Consider the following 22,155-nt stretch of genomic DNA (forward strand, 5'->3'; position numbering starts at 1 on the left):
AGCAATTGTAACCATATTCATAGTTTAATATCATGTTTATGGGGGTTGATTGATAAGTTATGAGCCTGGTATAGAGAGGGGAAATTCTTAATATGTTTGAATTTCTTTGCAGCGTCATGAACATTTGACATGATTCAGTTCCAGCTTCATAAAGGTCCAGTGGGGATACAACATGGCCGTGGGCGTGTGGCGTGTTGTTGGTGAGCTAGAAGCCAATCCATTAGTCAGCTTCTCTACATTTCCACCACAAACCGCCGATTCTCCTCCATCCAGGCCTCCGTGTGAGCAAAGTCACCGCCCTCCCTTCATCACCAGCCTGATGACACGTTATAATAATAATACTAATAAATGACTAATATGTACCTGATGGTAACATTGACATGTTCGGCAGGTGTGACTGGCTTGGACGTGTCTTACAGGAAAATGAGAGAAGTGGAAATAGAGTTTGTCTTTAAAACAATCTGAACAGCAGCAAAGTGTGAATCTGTCAAAGCAAACTTGTATTGGCGAGTTTCTTATTCCCTTTTTTCTTCTACTTCCCTCTTGTGTGACTTCACTTTACGAGAACGTTTTAAATCTCATTCGTCTTCTCAGGGAGCTGCCCCAGAATGTAATGTTGAAGCTTGATTTTTCTAAATGGCAGCAGACAGCAGCATGTTTCAGTGTAGGAAGCTCAGTCACATCACGTGAGTCCCTGGAGTGACAAAGGAATGAGACACTGCACCCATGAAATGTTTGGAATTACATAGGAAAGACAGAAATAACCCCCCACTATGTTGAACTGCAACATCCTGGGAATTACTGGGAAATCCGGGAATAACCCTGAAAAGTCAAGAGTCAAAATCTGAAAGTCCAAGCTATTTATTAATTTAGCTCATTTTAGGGTTATGAGAAGTGACGACATGTGGCAGTAACTCTTATAAACGCTCACAGAGGGTCTGTAGAGTTTATAGCTGGTGTGATTGTGTCGCTGGTGTTGTTCCTCCTCTGTGACTGCGGAGTCAAGCTTGACAGGATGACAGAATTGACCAGAAGGAATTAAATTATCCCTTCAAAATACAAGTGAAAAACGTAGCCGCGTCTATACAAATGTTTCTTATTGTTCTTGTTTTCACCTTGAAGAACATAGATGCTTGTGTTTAAACTCGTAATTTCAATTTTGTGTGTGTGCGTGTGTCTTACAAGTTGCCCTCCATACAGCGTCAAACTGCCTTTTATTTTATTTTGAAGGTCATCAGAGCTAGTGGTATTTCCCTTGCGCTAGCTTGACAGCGGAGTAGAAAAGGCTGAAAGTTGCGTCCTCTGCTCCTCCACGAGGCTTCATACACACATACACACACACTTCTGCGCCACACACACACGCCACACCAACAAACACACACTTCTACTCCTCACACACTCCGAGAGGGAGAAGTTCAGTGCTTCAGAGGAGAAGACAGGAGGAGACGAGCTGTGTCGCGTTCAGGATGGAGGTAACGGGACTGTTTATGTTTATACTCTTTAATTCTATTTGTTCTAACGTTACATTTACTCTTTATCAGGTGTTTGGAATCGGAGCTAACGGAATTAACTGAGGATTCGCGTTACATTGAAGTTATATGTTACATTATTGGGCGTTTCTAAACATGTTTTCCTTCACATACTAAACGTAAACATTGTATACTCTTATATCCTGAATGCAACACTCACCACAAACTTTAAGCTTATTTTTAAAATATATTTCTTATTAATTTCTGTCATATAACACTCTCTCTCTCTCTCTCACACACACACACACACACACACACACACACACACACACACACAGTTGTTTGTCTGATATGGTTTGTAGGTTTTTTGGTGATGACTTGGTAACAAGTAACCACAGCGTGAGAGACAGGAAGTCATGACATCTGTCATGTGTCTGCAGAGATAAATGAGGAGCAGAAGTCACTGCTAACTTACTTTGCATTTTGATATTTTATTTTCCATACGTCCTGCACTCAGCGCGTGTGTGTGTCTGGCTTCCCCTTTCCCTGAGTCAAACTGCCTGTTTGCCCACTTTCAGGCTGTTTGACCGGCTGCTTTCAGCCTGCTCGCTCTCTTTCCACACACATGTTTTTCCTGCAGGCTTTGCTCGCAGGTTTGTGGCCTCCTCCTCCTCCTCCTCCTCCTCCTCCTCCTCGCAAAGCTCAGAGCTCTGCCCTCAGACTTCTTACGACGTCCTAGAGCGTTTAATGTCATGTGGCGAATAAGAGAAACGCCTGTTTTTCTCCACCGACTAGAGAGAGAGACCAACCTACAGCTGTACGACACACACACACACACACACACACACTTATATACTTATTTACTTATATACCTTCAGGATGAGAGAGCAGCCTAGTTCAGATGTAGAATAACAGGATTCAGAGGCTAAATTAGGAGAAAGGGGGCTCTCTGTGCAGATTTACCAACTTTCTCACACAGCGGAGCAAAGTTGCTTTCAAATAAAGCTGAGAGCCAAACCATTAAACTGCACTCGAGTGGTGAAACATGTGGGGCGAAGGCGGCCTGTAGGTGGCGTCGTTCTTTGCAGCAGCAGTGAGATCTGATCGGACTCTCTCTTATCTCAGCCGCTCGCTCACTGGGACTTCCTCTGCTTTCTTGTCGGCCTTTGTCTCATGAGAGCGATGCCAGGCACAGCTACGAAGAAAACACTTAGTGACCTTCGTCGACTTAAAGGTCGATAAGATGATTTTCAACGGTAGAATCCGGCTTTAAAAGTCTTCCTCACCTCCAGCGAGTGGAGACTAGCTGCAGGTCCGAGTTGCTTGGCTGGAACAGTTTCCCAAAGCAGACAGGGTGTAACTTTGTACAAACACGGATCTGCCGCCTCCCTGAAGGCCGCAAGCTGCATTCATCCGCCTGATAGGAGGCTTCGCTCTGTCATACTGAGGTCTGACATGCGTGCAGGAACGAGTCATGTTGATGTTTCTGTGCAGGACGGAGCTCATCAGTCAGTCGGTCGGCTGGTTAGAGGCTGAAACATGGAAGACCACAAAGAGCAGCAGTACAGTGAGACTCAGTGTGTGTGTGTGTGTGTGTGTGTGTGTGTGTGTGTGTGTGTGGGCTGCTTGTGTGAAGCCTAATAGCATGTTATTGTTTCTGAGAGGACACACACTCATACAGGACACACACACACACTCATCTCGGCACATCGAGCGGTTTTACAGCCTCTCTCACTTTCGTCTGTGGCTGTTCCCAATCAGCCTGGTCGTCTTGGTTGATCTCCACCTGTTGTGTGTGTCGATCAGCGTTCATCTTGTTTAAGCCGATGTGTGAATGGTTTGCAAATATTGATTCACACCGGCGGCTTCAAGCGAGCCTGAAGGTGTGGACACAACATGCGGCTTCATGCAGGTTTACACACGCAGGCGGCTCTGCATCTAACAAACAACACAACGCAACACAACACAACACAACACAACACAATGAGGCGAATCAACTAATCACCTAACAGAGCAAAGTGCAGAGGAAACCAAAGAGCTACAAACAACCAATCAGCCTCCTCATCCGTCTCCTTTGATCAGACACTTCAGACGGACCAATCAGGCAAATGATCTTCACTTGCGTTGCCATGACGTTCATATTTTCTGTGGTCTTGGCAACAAAGTGTGACAAGTGGAAAGTCTTCAGTTTTGTGTTTCCTGTGTTGGAGTATTTTGGGAGCGAAGTGGACAAACTGGAAATTGTGTTTGCAGACATTTGTGTGTGTGTGTGTGTGTAGGAGTGAAGGGCGGGGGTTGGGTTTTCCTCTGAGGTCTTCCAGCTGGAGGAGTGTGTACAGTTATGCGATCTCCAACCATATGGTGTGCATGTTTATGATGTAATCCATAGTAAAGTTACAGCAATAACACAGGAACTCCTTCTCTTCTTCTTCTTCTTCTTTGCTGGGAGTGCCGCGACAGGAAGTATCATCCTTTGATGCTTTGTGCGACCATGAAACGGGACAATAAAAGCATCAGTGGGATTAAAGTGCAGTTAAACCTGGACATTGTCAGCTGCAGCCTGAGGTGTTTGCTCGCTGCGCACACGGAGCCTCACGTGTTCCCGCGCAGGATGGACCGTTTGTCCCACGCATGAATGTCAAACACACACACACTTAGCTGAAGGTGAAACTCTGACACCGGGGAATGTAGAGCGGCATGTAGAGAAAAAGGTACTGGGACTAGAAGTGAAAGTGTTTTTGTGAATTGAATCGTTCATCATCCTGTAGTTCATTCTTCACTTCTTTGAGGAGGCGGCGCTAAAGTGGACAAACTTCTGGTCTGGCAGCTTTCTGTGGCCCTCAGGCTGTGGGATTATGGGCCATAGTGTTTCAGCTGGATGTCACAGATGAAAAGGACGTTCATGCTGAAGACACAAAGTGCAAACTCGGCCCGCAACGCTAAAAAGTTACAGCTTGTTGGTTTATGTCTGCATGTAATCGTCAATCAACCGCTTTGTGACCTCATTTCCTTCAAACGCTGTGGGCAGAGTTTCATGAAGTCTGTTTCCTGCCATGATCTCTTTATCTCCCGAGTCCTGCTGTGCCCAGAGATGAAACCCTGTCAGACCCTGACCCCCCCCACAGCTGAGGTCACGAGGACCCAGTGGGGCAGAGAGATAGGCAGGGTCGGAGCTGCAGAGATACGGGACACGGACACTGAGATCTGAACACAAACCTGTCCCTCTCAGAGACATCGTGAGGAGATGGATGTAGGTTAGCAGCTAAACGTTGTTCTGTAGATCGACTGAAATAAAAATAGCTCGAGATTTCATGTAAATGTCGGAAGCGTGACAAAGTTTACGAGATGAGCTGAGGAGATCCGAGACGTTGAGTCTGAGAGGAAGCCCGAGTCTCCAGTGACATCTGCGGCTCGTCAAAGCGCGTCGGAGGTTGTCGGTACAAAACCTGACAAACATACTGCCGGTGTCGAGTTTAGAGAAAAGCGAGGGAGGGAAAGCAGGCAGCAGAAACGTGACTTGATTTACTGTGAACCTCCAGCAGCAGGAAGAGAACCCACGCAGGCCGCGACTCCCCAAACACTCGCCCAGCTCACTTGGCCTCAAGCCGAGACGGGAGGAGAAAGTGGCGCTCCATCTTTGCTCCTCTCCCTTTGTGAATTGTCTGTGCCACATTACTACTGTGTGAAGGAGCAAAACCTTGATAACACTGCCATAAGATTGATAATTCTTCCCTCACACACACACAGACACACACACACACACACACACACACACACACACACACACACGATGTGAGTAATGTAGTGTGTTCACTCGGTGTAACAGTGATATTATGCAGTTGTAGATGAGTGTGTTCCTGCATGTAAACATCACAACCAGCTGCTCTTCATCCTGTGATTACGCAACATATCGTGTGAACAGTGTGTGTAGCAAAGAGAAGTGTCGTTACGAAACAAACTCTGACTGCTGACTGAGACGAAGAGCAACACGAGTGTGAACCTAAACGGTTTCTGTGATTTGGTCTCTCGTAGCTGCCACGTTACCAAGGCAACGCATGCTTAACTCCATCTTTGCCATACGAAGTCGTGCTCAGGGGGCTGCGGGATAGGAGCTGTGTGTGTGTGTGTGTGTGTGTGTGTGTGTGTGTGTGTGTGTGTGTGTGTGTGTGTGTGTGTGTGTGTGTGTGTGTGTGTGTGTGTGTGTGTGTGTGTGTGTGTGTGTATGCGTGCGCGTGCGCATATGCGTGTGTGTGTGTGTGTGTGAGTGTCCGTCTGCGTCCGCGTCCCACACTCCTCTGATCCGGCGTCCAGATGGTTTGTGTCCCTGTGACGGCTGCAGCTCTGCAGCTCTGCAGATCTGCTGGCTTCTCCCCCGTGAGCCCGAGCAGGAAGTACTTTGTGTTTTCAGCTCTTTATTAACATATCTTTAAACATCTTCGCTCATCCTTCAGCCTCGGCTCTCCGCTCCCTGCCTTTCCCATTGCGCAACATCTGTAGACCCCTGGCGTCGCACCCGGAGTCGCTCCGGTGTGGAAACGCGTCGGTGCATTCCAGAGACGTGCTCGGCTCTGTGGAGAGAAGCGCTCCTGCGTTTCAGCTTCAGGCCTTCAGTTGTTTTCCCGCTTCACTCGCTCTTCTTGTCGTCTTCCTCATCTAAAGCTCTCTGTTCTCTGTTTTTTACTGCTTTGCACTTTGCGTTCCTTCTCTCCGGATGCTTATTTCTTCATTTCATATTCCTATAGTGCGACTCTGTGCTCTCTGCTCGCGCCGCCGCCCACTTCCTTTGAAGCGGCTGCGGCGGCAGCAGCTCGTTGAAGAGCGCCCATTTACCTCATCCGTCTGAATGAGGCCCCTCTTACATCGCACTTCTCCTCTCACACACACACACACACACACACACACAGAGCCCACAGTGAGCGCAGTGGAAAAGTGAGATATTCAGATGAGTGCCCGTCCAAAAACACACACATCATGTTTTCCTGGAAGAGGCGAGCGAGTGAGAAGCTGCCCGTCTGCTCTGTAAGAGGCGAACAAGTGTAAGCAGGACCAGACTCCCACTGTGGAGACCCCCCCTGCCCCCCCCCCACCCCCCCACCCTGAGGGGACACGCCCAGGTGTGAGAGCCACCACCATCAGACCTACAGAGCTCACTGAGCAGCTGTTTGACTCTCACAGCTTTTGGACTCACGAGGATCCAGGGTCGTTCTTGTTTTGTTGAGCCCATGAAAGGGTTAAAGACCACGAGCCAGACAGCATCTTCATCAGCTCTGTGATGAAGATTACACGCCCCCCCCTTTTCTCCTCCACCGAGGCCCACAGGCTGATAGCACGTGTTCCTTCTCCCTGCCTCTGGGAATCACGGGAATCAGAGGAATCACGGGAGCAGAGGAAGAAGAGGGAGCAGAGGAAGAAGACAACAGGCTCCATGTTCTCTCTCTGCGTCTCAGACAGGAAGTCTCATGTCTCCGTCCACAGGCTGGAGAACGAGACCCTGTCTGGATGAAACCGTCACAGATCTGCAGAGTCTCTCTCCTGTCATGTGCCCGGTCACACACGTTGAGAACCGCAGTGAGGTGACTGTGCTTAAAGATGAAACCGGAATCAATCAGGTCCGGTTTGTTTGGGGTAAAAGAGCCGCAGCTGTCAATCATATGGACGAGTTTCTGAAAATGAAAAAGCTGCTAAATTGCCATTGATTTGTCTCGAGATTCAAACCAGCAATACCACATCCTCTCCCTCCCTCCTCTTCCTCTCTTCTCCTTTCCCTCCCTCCTCCTCTCCCTCCTTTCTCTTCTGCGTGAGAGAATTTCACCACAAGCACAAGTGGACTTTCTCATCACACGGTGGCAAAGTTCCTGTTTTTGCAAAGTTACAAAAATGTGTTTGATTGCGTCCCATCCCGACTCGGAGCTTAATCAGGGGGAGTTTCCCGGGAAGTCGGAGGTCACAAAAAGGCGGTCGCTGTGTTTCGGGCCCATTTTTGGAGAAGCTCCACGTACGTGTGTGTGTCGGGCGGCGCTGGTCCCCTTGTTTAGACATGTGACTGCTGTGTGATCCAACTGAGGACGTGTGTGTCCGGGGACTCTGCTGCTCTCTCTGAGGGCCGAGGGGTTACAGATCTCTCTCTCTCTCTCTCTCTCTCTCCGTCTCTCCCTCTCTCCCTCTCTCTCCGTCTCTCTCTCCGTCTCCCTCTCTCTCCCTCTCCCTCTCTCCCTCTCTCACTCACTTCTCTGAGGCTTTTTTCCCAGGCCTGGTTGCTTCAGAAATAGCGTTTCTCTCCTGCCTCTCTCCCTGCAGCAGACCCATGTTTCCCACTCAGGGGTCCCAGCTGACTGACCGGTACCAAACTCAAGGTCGTGTGCGGTTCAGTGAAATAAGAACGGCTCATCTTTTTAAGCTGTTATTGCGTTATTTCTCTGTGAGTCTTTAGGGAACATTTAACACAAATTCAATCTAAACACACACTGGAACATTTTAATGCGCTTATTGCTATTTAATTTGTTATTGTGTTAAATTCTTACCATGAACTATACCAGAGTGAAATATACATCTAGATATATGCAGACATGTGTTCTGTGTTAACTCTGCATAATGTAAAGTGCCCCTGTGTGTGTGTGTGTGTGTGTGTGTGTGTGTGTGTACATTGTGAGTAATGCCTTGGCAGCGTGTGATCCTCTGTGTCATTCTAAGGGCGTGAAGGTATTTGCATTAAGTCTGAAGTTATTTTCCTTCTGCACGGAGGAGCTTTGGGTTTCTGCTCATTAAAGATAAGAGCGGCAGTGAGGAGGAGGAGGAGAAGCGAGGAAGGAGACTCATGAATTGCAAACGACTTCTAATAGTGGAAAAGTTTGTCCGATAGTTAGAAAGCCGCCGTGGCCTTTGGAGTTATTCTGACTCTGTTTCTTGTCATTTTGGCTTCCCGTAAACACAGAAACACGATGTTCTCACTCCGCTATCTCCTCTCCAAACTTTATTTTGGTGTGAATCCATCTGTTGGGAGGAAGAGTAACTCTCTGGGTGTTTACGCTCCTCCAGGGAACATCGATTTTGTTCTCTCAGAAAATCAGCGAGCGGCGATTTAGACAAACAAAGCCCCACTTCCTCTGCCGACAGAAAGCCCTCGACCTGAAGGAGGCGTTTGTTTTCGTAGGGCAGGAAAGAGTTAAACAATTAGGAGGTTGCGAAATAATAGCGCGGGGGTGGGTGGGTGGGTGGGTGGTCCCTGGTGATTAGTGTTTATCACAGATGAGAGGGGAGCGCTCAGGAAAAGGGGGCCGGGGGCTGAGGGGGGCGGGGCCGGGGGGATCAGGACGCGGCGGCCGGGACGATGCTGTAATCGGTTCTTGGGTGATGTGAGGTCATGTGGAGAACAGGGGTGCAACGTGTGTATGTGTGAAGGCTTCAGGGTTGTGCGTAGATGCGCATTTCCACGGGCGACGGCTCAAAGTGAGAGGGAGGAAGCGGAGCATGCACGCCCAAAGAGAGAGAGAGAGGGAGAGAGAGAGAGACTCCTGATGACAGATAAGAGTGTGAGAAAGATGTAAAGGTTGACGTCTGCATGCTTCTCTGCATCGATCTGAACATTCTCAGCCTCTGATGTCGTTCTTCTCCCACAGTCCGACCTGCTGAGCATGAACGACTGAACGAGACAAACTCTGAAACGTGAACATCGGTGTGTAAAGTAAACCTGAGTGGGCGGTGGTGATGCTGAGAGTGTGTTTACTACAGCAATTATGTGTGTGTGTGTGTGTGTGTGTGTGTGTGTGTGTGTGTGTGTGTGTGTGTGTGTGTGTGTGTGTGTGTGTGTGTGTGTGTGTGTGTGTGTGTGTGTGTGTGTGTGTGTGTGTGTGTGTGTGAGCTCAGCTAAAATTAGCAGAGGAATATGCTTATGTGTATAAAAAGTAAAAGAGCTTGAGAACAAGGGTTTAGTTTTCATGCGAAGTGGAAAACTCTGGGGACTGAGACCAGAAAAGAAGAACAAAGGGAGAAATGAGGAAGGAAAGAATGAAAGAAGGAAGAGAAGAAGGAGCCAGAACTCTAAGATGCCATCTGCAGCACAGAGAGACTCAAGTCAAGATCCAGTGCCCGTAAACATGTAAACATAGAAACATAGAAACATGTAAACAAGTAAACAAGTAAACATGTACATTTGCCACAAAGTCACTGAACACAGGACCAGAGGAAATCCAGTAATGATGCTATTTTTGTTTTTTAAAGTCACACACACACAGACACACACACACACACACATTCCAGCCTGGGCGTCTTATCGGCGCGGCCTCAGATACGAGCGGTGAGTTCATGTCGTCAAAGAGTCGAGCGGAGGAGGAAAGTTTATCAATCGTCCTGGGAACGCAGGGAGAGCCGGAGAGCAAAGGGGCCGAGCGTGATAACGGAGCGAGGACGGAGGTCTGGGCTGTCACAGGCTGCAGGCTGATGCTGACCAGCTGTGAGCCTCCACACACACACACACACACACACACACACACAGGCCAGACCAGCAGACAGCAGCTCCCCATCCTGGACACCCACAACCACACAGGCTCTTGTTTTGTTTTGTTGCTTCCTGCTGCGTTTCAAAACTCTGTCTGAGATCAGAGGGAAGTGAAACGATCCTTCCTTCCTCAAAGACGTCAGAAGAAGAAGAAGAAGAAGAAGTAGAAGAAGAAGGAGATCAGTGTGTGTCGTGTTTCTCTACCAGGCCCTCGCTCACCTTGATGACGTCATTCACTCCCACGAGGCTGAACAGCAGCTGCTTCAAAGAATTCCACTTAAAAACCAACAAACGCTACATTTGATATCAGATAAACCCAGATGAGATGTAAATGCAGGTCATTGTTCCTGGCTTCCTTCAGCTAAAAGGCTTTGTGAGGCCTAACCTTGAGCCAGGAGAAGCTTTCATCGCGTTCATTCTCCGCTCACAGCTCAAGGTCGCTGTGGCAGAGTTTGAGATGTGAAAGCGTAAGAGAACTCCAGTGTGGCAGCGTTTGCTTAAAGGTACAATGCCTGATCCAAACGTGAACAAAAGGGGATTGGAACCTGCGATCACTGAACACAGACATGCAGGCAAACACGACGACAGCTGCGACCTTCATCAGAACACAACGCACAAAATTTAAGCTTATTCTCCTCATTAACTCTCCTAATCTATATGTTATACAGCAGCCCTTTATTATGACTCTATTCTTTAAAAACAAGCAAATATGAGAAGAAAACACAAGAAAAAAAACAAAGTTGATGTGGGATGTTTACTTCACTGAGGGTTTGTCGTGCATCTCAGCTGTTAAGTGCGATTGTGTGCGATTGTTAATGCAAAAATAATTCTGTGCGTTGTGAAAAATGCATGAGCAGGAAGTCAGACTGCATAATTTATCACAGACGAGTGCCTCTGCTGGCTCGCTCGGGCAGGAAGTGAGAGAAGGGAAGGTCATGCAGGAACGTGACGTAAGCGCGTGTGTGTGTGTGTGTGTGTAACATACATGTACTCACCAGCATTCTCCTTCTCCTCCTGCAGAAGGATCCTCCATCCAAGCCGTCTGTGGCCGAGCTGGCTGGAAGGTTCAAAGGTCACGCGATACCCATGCCCAACTCCCATGACGAGGTGACGCATCTGATGAACGGACAAGAATACACAAAATACTGACTGACTTGAATTTAATACACACACACACACACACACACACACACACACACGGGGCTGCTTGATGACAGATTTTGTGTCTTTGTCCTGTGTTGCTCTAACAGTCGCCCTTCAGACGACCTCCATGTTCCCTCAAGCTGCAGAAGCCCAAAGACGACAATGAGGAATCAGATGTAAGAGAACACTTTAGTTCCTATTCTCTTCTTCAGGGACTCCAAAGGAAGCCAAGAATCAGTTTAGTGTAAATGTTCACCAGTGTGTTTTTGCATATTTGACACATTATTGGTTATTAGAAAGCAGGTGTGTGTGTGTGTGTGTGTGTGTGAAGGCTTTAATGGCTCTGAGCTGAAGTCCAGGGAAACAAACCTCACACTGTCATTAACTCTCTGGTGTGATTCTGTCCTCCTGCAGAAACCCAACGTCTCTCCAAAGCCCTTTAAGATCAAGACCAGGAACTCGGCCATCATCGAGAAGTTGCAGGTGAGTTCATCTTGAGTCTGTTACGTAAAAAGAAATGAGCAAATAAAGCAACTCTACGCTCCCAGATGAGGCGTCACTGCACAGCAACACTGGAGCAAGTCTGCAACCTCTAAGTCATGACTGCCCCCTGCTGTTCAGTGGACGTTACTGCTCGTGCATGTGTGCCTTGGCTCGTTGCGCAATTGGTCCAGATTAATGAGCTGATGGGGATCAGGGGGATCTGAGGGTTTAAGTGGGCGCGTCCCTGCAGTGGCTCACACAGCGGGCAGCCATGGGACAGAAGGGCTGCCGCTTCTCCCTCTTCGTCTTCTCCCCGGTGCAGGTAGGACTCTCTGCTGTACGCGGGGCCACGGTTTTGGCCTCCTGCGGCACTTTAAGGTAGTTTAGCTCTTGAGTGAAGTGACTGGTGTAAGCAGGAAGAACTGCATCTGCAAACCTGTGTGGTAACGATCAAAAGGACTTTATTTATAATAGTAGAGCGTTATAAAGTGCACTTTCCAGAAGAAACCTTGCAAACAGAATCTTTTTGAATAGAAATACTAAGATTTTCAAAGCTTTTCATTTGCATTTGTCACTTTAGAACAGGGCGAGCTTCAGCTGCTTCCTGCTGCCGATCCAGTTTCTATTCCCTCTGAAACCTTGAACTCAAAAGAAAATGAATCAAAAACGTTTTCTGCATCTCTCTGTATGGTATTGTTGATAGAATGAGTTTGGTTTGAATGCTCAGTGAGGATCTCAGGCTTCTCCTCCAGTCGTTATCTTCTATCATAGATATCAACTGTAGTAATGATTGAACTGCTATCACGCTGTAGTTTGTGGGCTTCAGGATGACCGTCTCTCCCCCTCTTCCCCCTCCCTGCAGGCCAACCTTTCCCTGTCGCCCACCTCTCTGCTGCCTTCACCCAAATCCCCTGAGGCCAAGCAGCAGCCCGCGCCGCCGTCGCCCGTGGCGCCCTGCAGCCCCATGAGCCCCATAAGCCCCGTGAGCCCGGTGAGTCCCAGGAGCCCCGGCCTGCACCCAGCACTGCAGTCCAGTGAAGAGGAGGAGCCCGTCAGCTTCCAGAACCCTCCTGAGGGCAACACGCTGCCCAGCATCAACAAGGTAACACTACATGTTCACTTTGTTAGACCTCTACACCTCCTGAGGCAGGTTTCCCATCTGAGCTGTAAAGTCTCTTCAATGTTGGCTGTGTTCCGTCTCCGCATGCGGGCTCGGGTCAAAGAACACGAGGTCCTGCAGAGTTCCTCCCTCACGCCATTGGCTGATTGAGCCGAGTGACGTCACGGCCGGACACGTGGCGTTCTGCATCGTGCGTTTTGTTGGCGTCATGGCTGGGATAAGGACGGCGCCCCTGGTTGCAGGAGCGGAGCAGAGCAGGGGATTGACGATGTAATCCACTTAGCCCAGTTCTCCTTTAGGCCCCGGGGAGCCTTTAGTGCAGTGCACTCACGCAGATCCTGATTAGAGCCTTTAACCATACAAACTGTACTAACTTATCCGCTGGTTTACATTTTTACAGTGCGGTGACCCTGATGATGACTTCTGATCACAGACTGCATCTTTAATGAACTCTATTAAAGTCAAAGTGTCTGACATCCAGCCCGATTCAGCTATCCTCCTTATTTAAAGCCTAATGTTTCCTCTTCCTCCCCACACAGACTCGTCCTCGGCTGTCATTCAAGAGACGCCCGCCTTCCAGACAGCACAGGCGCTCAGCCGGAGACGAGGGCGGAGCCTTGGATCTGTCATCATGTGAACAGTACAGCCCAAAGGAGAACGGGGACAGAGACCAGGTGTCCGACGACCCGGCTGAGGAGGCAGAATCCAGGGAGGACAACAGTGTGAAAGACACTGAGGAGGCGCAGGAGAGGGACTGTGAACAAATGGAGGAGGAGGGGGCTGAGGGGGAGGAGGGGGAGAACGCTCCTGACAGCAGGGGGCGTCAGGAGAAGGAGCAGGCAGCAGAGGAGGGCCGGGCCTCAAGCGGTCCGGAGGAGGACGGGCAGCTTTCAGAGTCTCACCCTGCAGAGGGGAAAGAGGGCGACGGCAAGACGGGAGAGGAGTAGAGGGAGGTGCAGGAGGAGGAAGAGGACAGGACAGGATGTGAACTGTGAATGTTTACACACAAGGACGAAACCAAATATATGAATAAGTTATTCTGTGCTTTGAATAAGAGAACTCTCGACTGGAAGAGTTCATTTCTTCCATTTCTATGTACCTGCTCTATTTGAAGTGGTGTTGTTTTCTCTGTCGCCCTCTCCTGGTCGTCTGTAGAACAGGTCTATGAACACTGGAGACACATGGAAAGACTTTGGGGGTCAATATTCAAACTGAGGGTCAGATGTACGAAGCCTTTTGCTGATTTGTTAGGGACAAAGATCTGCGTGTAAAGTCTCAAACAGGCGCAGGGACCTGGAGGAGCATGTAGCATGTCGGCGCCACGAGTCATCACCAGGTGCTCGTGTCTCATTCATGCCTATTTAAGAGAGTACTTATTCTGTTGACTTAATGTGAGTCTCACGCAATCAACAGGGATCAATTCTGCAGCGCTGGAGTTTCTCTGCCTTGGAGGAAGAGGTGCAAATTAGAGAAGATGTTGTGAGAATTCTGCTTTCCTGTAATAATCGCAGCAGTAATTGCAGCATGACGGACACATTGATACACGCCTGGCTGAGAGAATCTTTATTTCTAGTTTTCCAGCGTTATTGGAGCCACAGGCCGTACTCACACACTGCTCGTCTCGCCTTCTGTCAGAGAAACACACAGAAACCATGAATGTGCAGGCAGTCTGTGATGATTGTATGGATTTCATGAGGAAGAGACGCCCAAATCCAGTTTTTAAGCAGCTGAAATTGAAACGTTTTATTGTTTTGTTACTTCATTGATTAGTATTTCTATTTTATTATCACTGGATTATGATTATCTTCCATTTTCCGTGCTTGCTGTGGGCTGCATGTGGGACAGCCTCCATCTCTCAGCTCTCATTCCCACGCCAAATGCCATGAGTCGGCTGGCATGTTTGCTCACTGCCTCATTAGCTGCACCTTTAGTAAATTAGACTTTGGCTTTAAGCAAATTCTGAGCACACACTGATATTCCCTGCGTGTTTCATGTACGTACATCTGACCCCCGAGTCCTCTGATCAGAGACGCAGCTGGACATAAGCATCACATTGGTAAATAATCCAAGTTTGAGGCCAATTTGCTTCATGTTGTTGACTTTTTGTGACCTTTTTTCTGGTACTTGGAGGACCAGACTTGGCAGAACCATTTATAATGCACTTCCATGTCAGGAGTCTCTGGTGCTCACAGGGAAATAAAAGCAGTTTGACCAAAGACAGAAGCATCAAATGTTACAGTCGGTGTATGCAAGCTGATATCTGAAATGTGTTTGGGATCAAACCAAAGCACTCGTATATTCTTTGCTTGACTAGATTTCTCGTGGACTTGGGCTTTTGCCTTCTTTTGATTTTGTATATATTACAATAGACCTTCATTACAATGCTACTGTGGAGCAGCTCAGGTCCATTTATGCACAGAAATGTAAGAAAACAAAGAGCTTCCTTTGTATTAAAAGAAGTATATGTTACAGGTTTGGATTCTTATTTTTGTCACTATGGCAACCTTTTAAGACAAACAGAGTCAAAAAATCTTCTGTATGTAAATGTCAAAGTCCTTTCATTTGACTTGTAATGGCATGCAGATGGAATGAGGGGAATGCAAATATGTCCAAAGTCTTCCTCTTAACTAAGCCATAATAACTAAACCCAGGAGCTTTGCCCCGAGCACCAAATGTGTCAGGAACGCCCCTGAAAAGAGAGAAAAGCCACCAAACCAGAGGGAAATGTCAATAAAAAAAATACATACTTTCACTATAAACCCTTAACAGAAAAAAACATTTGGTAGTTGCATATAGCTGAAATAAATTTACATACTGTTTACATGCGTTACGGACAGCTCGCCCTCAGTTAAGTGTTTATTTTGCGTTAATTCGCATTCAACCGGTGACAGTAAACGTTACAGTCACTGTCTCGGTTCATGTCGTGTTTACGGTGTAACTCCGCCATGTCGCTGAAGGTTTCCTCCCCCCGGTGCGTCTTTCCGTTCTTGACGACGCCTCCCAAAGTCTGCGGCAGCGAAACTTGAGTAAACTCACCTGAGAGAGGAAGGGAGCAAGAGGCAGACGCGTTCTTCTGCTCCTTTTGTCACGTAAACGCAACACGAGACGACAGGTTTTTGCTGGTGGTATCGTCGCTGTTTTGGGACGTTTAGGGTCCCGCGGAAAGTTTAGTCTATTATTTAGTGACTTTATTTGTCGATGGGCTGTAAAGTGAAGTTCCGGGTTTGAACTCCGGGGAGTCCCAGTCCTTTAATGAGTCATTCCGTCAGTGTTCTGTCACATCCACTGGCGACATGGAGCTGCGCCCTTTACACAGGAACGGACACGATGGAGCTGCTGCTTCTCCAGACAGAGTGAGTTACTTTCACTTATTTAACTGAGTCACATTCTGTATGTTTATGTTAAGATTAGAATGTAAAAGTTAAGTTTGGCGTTGGTCTTGTTATAAGTCCACACCTCCATTCATAAGTTCTCAAGATAAGTTACCATAATACCACCAATTAAGAAAAATATGGATCAACCAATATATCCAAATATTTGCAGGACCAAATTAGATTAAAAACTCACTTTAGACTCTGTTGACAACTTGTTTTTTTTACAATATTTTCTAGACTAATAGACTAATAAACAAACTAATTCGATGAATCAGTAATTAAAATGATAATTAGTTGCCTGAACTTTGTATTGTAGGCAACTTAACTCTCACAGTCGACATACAAGAGACATGCTGGTCAGGTGCGAACCAGCATTTCCTACTGTTTACATTTGATCCATTCCAGTACTCACTGAGTACACAGAGCACAAGGAGACATAAAAGTTAGTTTGACAATAAATCCTCCCCTACTTTGACCTGTTCCATTGTCCATGACCTTAGTCCCACATGAAAGCAGCCAGCAGCAGCTATTTGAGGGCCCCAGTTCAGTATCAGATCAGGAACTCTCTTGAACTGTTGTTGAACCCTGTTGTTTCTAGACCTGATCTCCTTTTTCTTTCTAGTTTTACCTGCCAGGACGACATCTTCAGATTAGATTGGATAGGTGTTGTAAACCGAGTGTAACAGTGTCTCTTTGGGTCCATGAATGTCCATGTTTATGATCTTCTATCCCACTTGTCCTGTTGATAATCCAGGCATGACTGTTCTATAAATCCACATAGGAATTTCCCAGGAATGTTGTAGCCATTGTCTAGTTTCCTGCAATATATAAATAAATGCTAGATATTTCAATTCTGCTAGAGACCTTGCTCTTCTGTGTAAGTAACTCTAATCTTTGTCTGTTCTTATAGGTGAGAGCACAGAATGGAAACGGTGTGGCCCACAATGCCTCTACCTCAGGAGAGACAAAGGGCTTATTGGTGAGCTTCAACCAGCCACACATCAGTTTGGTACTGATAAAGCTGTTCCAACACTATAAGATACAACACAATGAAAACTGTGATTAAAATAAAAACATGAACATATTTCTGCATTAATTATTGTAAAATTGACATTTGAGAAATGCCAGACAGTGTCAGGAGGACAATAGGCAGACTCCAGACTAAATATGTTCCTGGCTGATGCAGAGCCAGGTTTTTATCCTTGTCAACTCGTAAGGAAGGACAATGTTGTGTTAATGTGTCATGTTTACCAGATATTTGTTTTGTTCTTCATCGTTGATCACAGTTTAATATGCGAGTTGAACTAAAGGAGCAAAAGAAAAAGCCTCTACAGGACATTCTTATGTTTCACCTCATAGTGTTTGTAAGTTGTTTACTGAGTTGAAGTGAAACAAGGAAGCCTGACATGACATGAGAACCTGACTGTATTAGTCATGTGTTGGTCGCTTTTAGGTGAACGATGGGAGCCGGCAATTTAATACAAGGCAAAATGATAGGATGGTCTTCTGGCTTTTCACCTGTGGGGGATTTAGAAGCTTCACCCAGGCTCTCAATCCAGTGTATGTTCTTCTGAGCACTCTAAACATTCCAAAACTGTATGACAGAGAACTGGCTTCACTACAAGAAAGAGATAAAGACGCTACTGCAGTTTGCCTGACAACTGTTTGCTGGACATCAAGAACCACCACTTCCTTCATGTTCCGTTATATGTCCCTTTATAGAAAATTATAAAATGATGTTATGTCATCTGGAGTGTGAGGAAGTGGTTCAGGTTCAGATATGACCTCAGTTCCTTTATTCTGCCCCTTCATGACCTTGTGACTTTTCTCCTTATTAATGCGCAATACAGTTTCCCAGGCAGAGTCAAACATGTGATGACTTGACGTGATATGTGACATCACCGTCCATCACAAACCCCCCGAGTGCTCCATCATGAAGTTTGGCTCAGGGTTATTTTAGGAGATTAGTTTTGGACAAATTAATGAAGTGCTGCCGTCTAATGAATCCCATTAAGGTCTTTAATTTGAAACTCTATTAAAGAAACAATACTGCTCTTATTCCTGCTCTCATACAGTCTGTTAGTGCCATGTGTTCATCTGTCTCAGCTGACAGGAAGAAACACTGGCACGACCACAACTACTTTAGAAAAACTGGTTTCTGCTCTCCAGGGAACTTGGTTGGTCAACACCAACGTGTTTCCTCCTTCCAGTAAAGGGAGGATTCTTTCATTCTGTGGACGGTGACTCAGTATCTCAGATGGTTGTTGATGGTTGGTGTGCTTGTTTTCACAGCCTGCTGGTTGTAACGGCCAGTCGAGACCTTCTGGACAGATAGTGGAGGTTGAAATGGAAGCTGCATGTACGCAGAGAGAGGTAGGGAGGCTTCCTGCTATGAACTCTAGAAAATGTGTTGTATTTCTGTGTTTTGAGTAAGATTTGCTGCATTTCCTCTTTCCGCACGACGAGGATCCTTCCAGTCAAGGAAGTGGAATGTTTCTTTAAAGTGTGCTGCAGTAGTTTTGTGTCGTTCATTCAATTCCTTTTAATCTCTCAACACTTGTAGATAAACCCGGTGAGCCAAATCAGAGGAGAGCTGAATGAGTTTGTCTTCTGGAAAGTCAAACTGTGGATGATCATCGTCTTCATCTTCTTCTTCTTCGCCTTTGGGCTCGGCCTCGCGCTCTACTTGTCCACAGGTAAACCTTCTCACAACCGTACACATCTCAGACTGACGAGCGCTCAACCTGTGGTTTTGATTGACACTTTTTGCGTTTCGAGCAGTGATCTACGATGACAAAGACGAGAAGTTTGACGCAGCGATGTTTCAAGTGCCGCTGTTTGCCAACGGGACGTTCCAGCTGACCAATCAGATCTTCACAGAGGAGCTTCTGTCTCCGTCGTCCAATCAAAGCCGAGCACTCGCCAGTGAACTTCAAGAAAAGGTCTGGTTTAGGATCTATTTCTGTTTAAAACTACTATTTCTGTGTTTTACTCTGGTTTAGTGAATGACAGTTGGTTTGGTAATCACTTCTTTAATCCTCTATACCTGGAAAACAAATCCTTTCTGTCTGAGGTACATTACATGATCAGAAGAACACAGCAGTCAGAGTGAAAGTAGCAAAGTATCAGCCAAACCTGTTCACCGTCTGCTTGTTTGAACCTGCCCCACCCAACCAACCAGCTGGCTGACCTCTACAGATCCTCCCCTGCTCTGGGCCGATACTTCTCCACCGCGGAAATCTACGGCTTCAGGTAAACACACGGCGCAGAGGGACGTCGCCACAGGGTCACATTCACTCCTCCCGCGCCTCATAAACACATCGGCTTCAGCCTTTTGTCACAGCATAAAGTTGTCAGTCACTCCCACAGCTGTAGTTTAGTGTGGAACAACTCCAGCGTGACATTTTATAGGGACTTTCATGGCTCCTAACTACTCCCCTGACACCTTTCATCCACCAGCAGGTCATAATCTGCACTTATTCTTGACATGATTGCTCAAAATACAAAGAGCCAGCAGACTATTTTCGTGGTGAACAATTCAGCAGCCTATTACAGTAATAGGATATAGTAAAACACTTTTTTGTAGACACATAATAAACAGGATTGTTGTATATTGTAGATGTTGAGCTCTTTAATTTGTGGGAACCATTTGTTCTGTCCTCTGGTGCCACCGTCTGACCAAACTCTGATCTAACAGCTGTTTGTTGTGGTTTGTAATGAGCATTAAAGCCACAGTGTAGCTTCAAGTATTAACCCTCTTTAGATTCTACATTCTGAAACCTGTTTCTGTTTGACTCCATGCAGAAACGGATCGGTCATCGCCGAGTACAGACTGAGGTTCCTGATGCCTGTGGAGCACAAAGAGCTGCTGAAGTTCACGCTGAGCAGAGAGATGGTGTTCAACGTGTTCAGACAGTTTCTCTACGACCAGGAGACGGACGATGCAGGACCCGAGTACATCGATCCGCTTTCTCTAAACATGTTTTACGGATAAACGTTAACCAATCAGACTGCGTGTGATGTCCTGAAACATATTGACACGGGAACAGCAGCGGTTCTGTGGGTGTTGAAAAGCCGCAACTCTAGCTGTGTGTGTCTCCGGTGAGTGTGTACATATCATATGACACTACAGGAAGCTATATGACCACAGTCACACTCACACAGAGGACACGGGGCTGATATCACTGTATGATGTGTTCAATGAGCTTAACCGGACTGTTCTCAGCTCTCAGACATGTTATGAACACTTTTACACCATTATATTTAAGATTTAACACCCATGACTGTGCTTTGGAATGATTGTGAAGTATAAATATCAGGTATTCTGTAAATGTCACTGGAATTATGTGGATTCACTGCCAGATGTTGATTGTGTTTGTTGTTATTACAGAAGGAGGAAAAACCCTGTGGCCAAATGAGACGTGTGTGTGTGTGTTTGAATGTGCAAATGTCTCTGTTTTTGCATTTTGTGTTGTATGTTTGTGCCATTTTACAGCCTCATTCATTTACAAATGAAAACATGCTGTTTGCGTGGAGACGCTACATGGAAATCAGCGGTGACCTTTGCACCTGAAGGTTTTTGCACTACAGACTGCAGACAGGCACCAGGGCTCAGGGCAGTACCACAACAATACACTAAATAAAGTCTATTTCTATATTACATCATCCGTGTGTGAGTAGTGTGTGCGTGTGTGAGTAGTGTGTGCGTGTGTGAGGTCTTGGGGCTCCGTGGTCTCCCCATGATCATGTACTCTGTGTGTTTATTTTGGTCAAATCCTTGTGTTTACTTCTACTTTTACCTATTTTAATGATCTGAACGGTTCTTGTTGCTTCCCGGCTGTTTATGTTTGAAACGTTCTACGCTGCTCGTGTCTGGGTCTGTGTGTGTGTGTCTGTGTGTGTTTGTGTGTGTGTGTGTGTTTGCTTTGATGGGCGGTTTGTTGTCTTGAGCTGCAGGCCAGAACAGCAGCCATACCGTCTCCGGTCCACAGGGGGCGCCAAACCCCTAAGGCCAGTGTGAGCCCAGGTGTTGAGTGGGAGTGAAGGAGTGAACACAGGCTGCTGCAGTTTGTCTCTGGAACCTAGCATGCATTTTCTTGTGGAGTTTGGCTCGATGCTCACTGATTAATGCTGTTGGGCTGATTGCTACTCATTCACCAGATGGTTAATAGTTAGTGCTTGATTCAGTTAGTTACAGTCTGGAAACTACATTTGTACCAGTTTAGCTGTTTAATACTGCTATTTTCGGTTTTTGTCTCTTTAAATGTTCTGTTGAGTTATAGCGAACTGTTTATTTTTTATTTGGCAGGCATTTGGCTGTAGAAACAGATCCTGGCAGCAGAGGGGAACCTTCTGTGTGCCGTCTGTCCATCTGATAGGCTCACACAGATCCTCTGTCCCTCGTGTCCTCACCTGTTGATTCCTGCTTTCACATTTGTTAATAATCAAAAGACAGATGTTCTAAAATGTCAGGTTGTGAGTGCCTGGTTGGTTTAGCCTGACTGCTGTTTAGTCTCATTAAGTAGGTCAGCCAGAGGTCAGCAGTCCTGCTTTAACAAGGATTAATCAATTCTATGGAATGACCATGGCTTTGTGTACTCTTATAGACTCAGTCAAAAGAGCAAGAACAGGCTTTACTGCCTCACACAGACACACACACACACACATGCTGCTGCGTCACCATGATGTTGTCAACTTGGAAGTGTTTGGGTTATTTTGAGCACATTGTTGGATTGTTGGCCTTGAAAAGGGGGCAGTGAACTGAAGAACAAACCTTTACATGTGTTTTAAACTTGGGAGGAGCAGTGATCATGGAATCCTAACGTACTTTACCAACACTACTATCACCTTCAGTGTAAACTAAGCCTAATATTTGTGTCCTAACCTGCTGAGGGAAATGAACAGAGTCTGTTTTCTTTTCCATTCCTTCAGAGTGTGAGACTAAGTGGTGCTTCCTTCAAAGTGATGTCAGGGTGAAGTAGAGCAGTGAGGCTGACGCTGTGTTTATTTTAAGCCTCAAGGTTAAAAGTGGAAACCTGAGGCCACAGTTATCATAAGTTATCATTCATTTAT

The 22,155-nt window shown here is 46.6% G+C and overlaps 2 protein-coding genes across 2 annotated transcripts; both read left to right on the top strand.

Annotated features, from left to right (window-relative positions):
• The first annotated feature begins 1,289 nt into the window (after positions 1–1,289).
• On the top strand, positions 1,290–13,656 carry LOC142995223 (capZ-interacting protein). The gene is made up of 6 exons (XM_076146206.1): positions 1,290–1,472; positions 10,984–11,070; positions 11,214–11,282; positions 11,521–11,589; positions 12,452–12,691; positions 13,249–13,656. Exons 1-6 carry the CDS (start codon positions 1,467–1,469, stop codon positions 13,654–13,656), a joined length of 879 nt encoding a protein of 292 aa, XP_076002321.1. The 5' UTR covers positions 1,290–1,466.
• A 1,980-nt stretch (positions 13,657–15,636) lies between these two features.
• On the top strand, positions 15,637–20,748 carry c15h3orf52 (chromosome 15 C3orf52 homolog). The gene is made up of 7 exons (XM_076145967.1): positions 15,637–16,062; positions 16,994–17,062; positions 18,376–18,456; positions 18,647–18,779; positions 18,865–19,025; positions 19,265–19,335; positions 19,888–20,748. The coding sequence occupies exons 1-7, from the start codon at positions 16,003–16,005 to the stop codon at positions 20,075–20,077; spliced, it is 765 nt and encodes a 254-aa protein (XP_076002082.1). The 5' UTR covers positions 15,637–16,002; the 3' UTR covers positions 20,078–20,748.
• The last annotated feature ends 1,407 nt before the right edge of the window (positions 20,749–22,155 follow it).

Source organism: Genypterus blacodes, unplaced genomic scaffold (assembly GCF_046128005.1).
Source record: "Genypterus blacodes isolate CSIRO-AG114 ecotype Tasmania unplaced genomic scaffold, CSIRO-AGI_Gbla_v1 ptg000032l_1, whole genome shotgun sequence".
Classification (NCBI taxonomy): domain Eukaryota; kingdom Metazoa; phylum Chordata; class Actinopteri; order Ophidiiformes; family Ophidiidae; genus Genypterus; species Genypterus blacodes.

Coding starts and splice junctions, on each gene's coding strand:
- LOC142995223 (XM_076146206.1), top strand. Junction 11,071..11,213: donor TGCCCAACTCCCATGACGAG/GTGACGCATCTG, acceptor TTGCTCTAACAG/TCGCCCTTCAGACGACCTCC. Junction 11,590..12,451: donor CCATCATCGAGAAGTTGCAG/GTGAGTTCATCT, acceptor CCCTCCCTGCAG/GCCAACCTTTCCCTGTCGCC.
- c15h3orf52 (XM_076145967.1), top strand. CDS start 16,003: ATGGAGCTGCGCCCTTTACACAGGAACGGACACGATGGAGCTGCTGCT. Junction 17,063..18,375: donor GAGAGACAAAGGGCTTATTG/GTGAGCTTCAAC, acceptor TTGTTTTCACAG/CCTGCTGGTTGTAACGGCCA. Junction 19,026..19,264: donor CCAGTGAACTTCAAGAAAAG/GTCTGGTTTAGG, acceptor CCAACCAACCAG/CTGGCTGACCTCTACAGATC.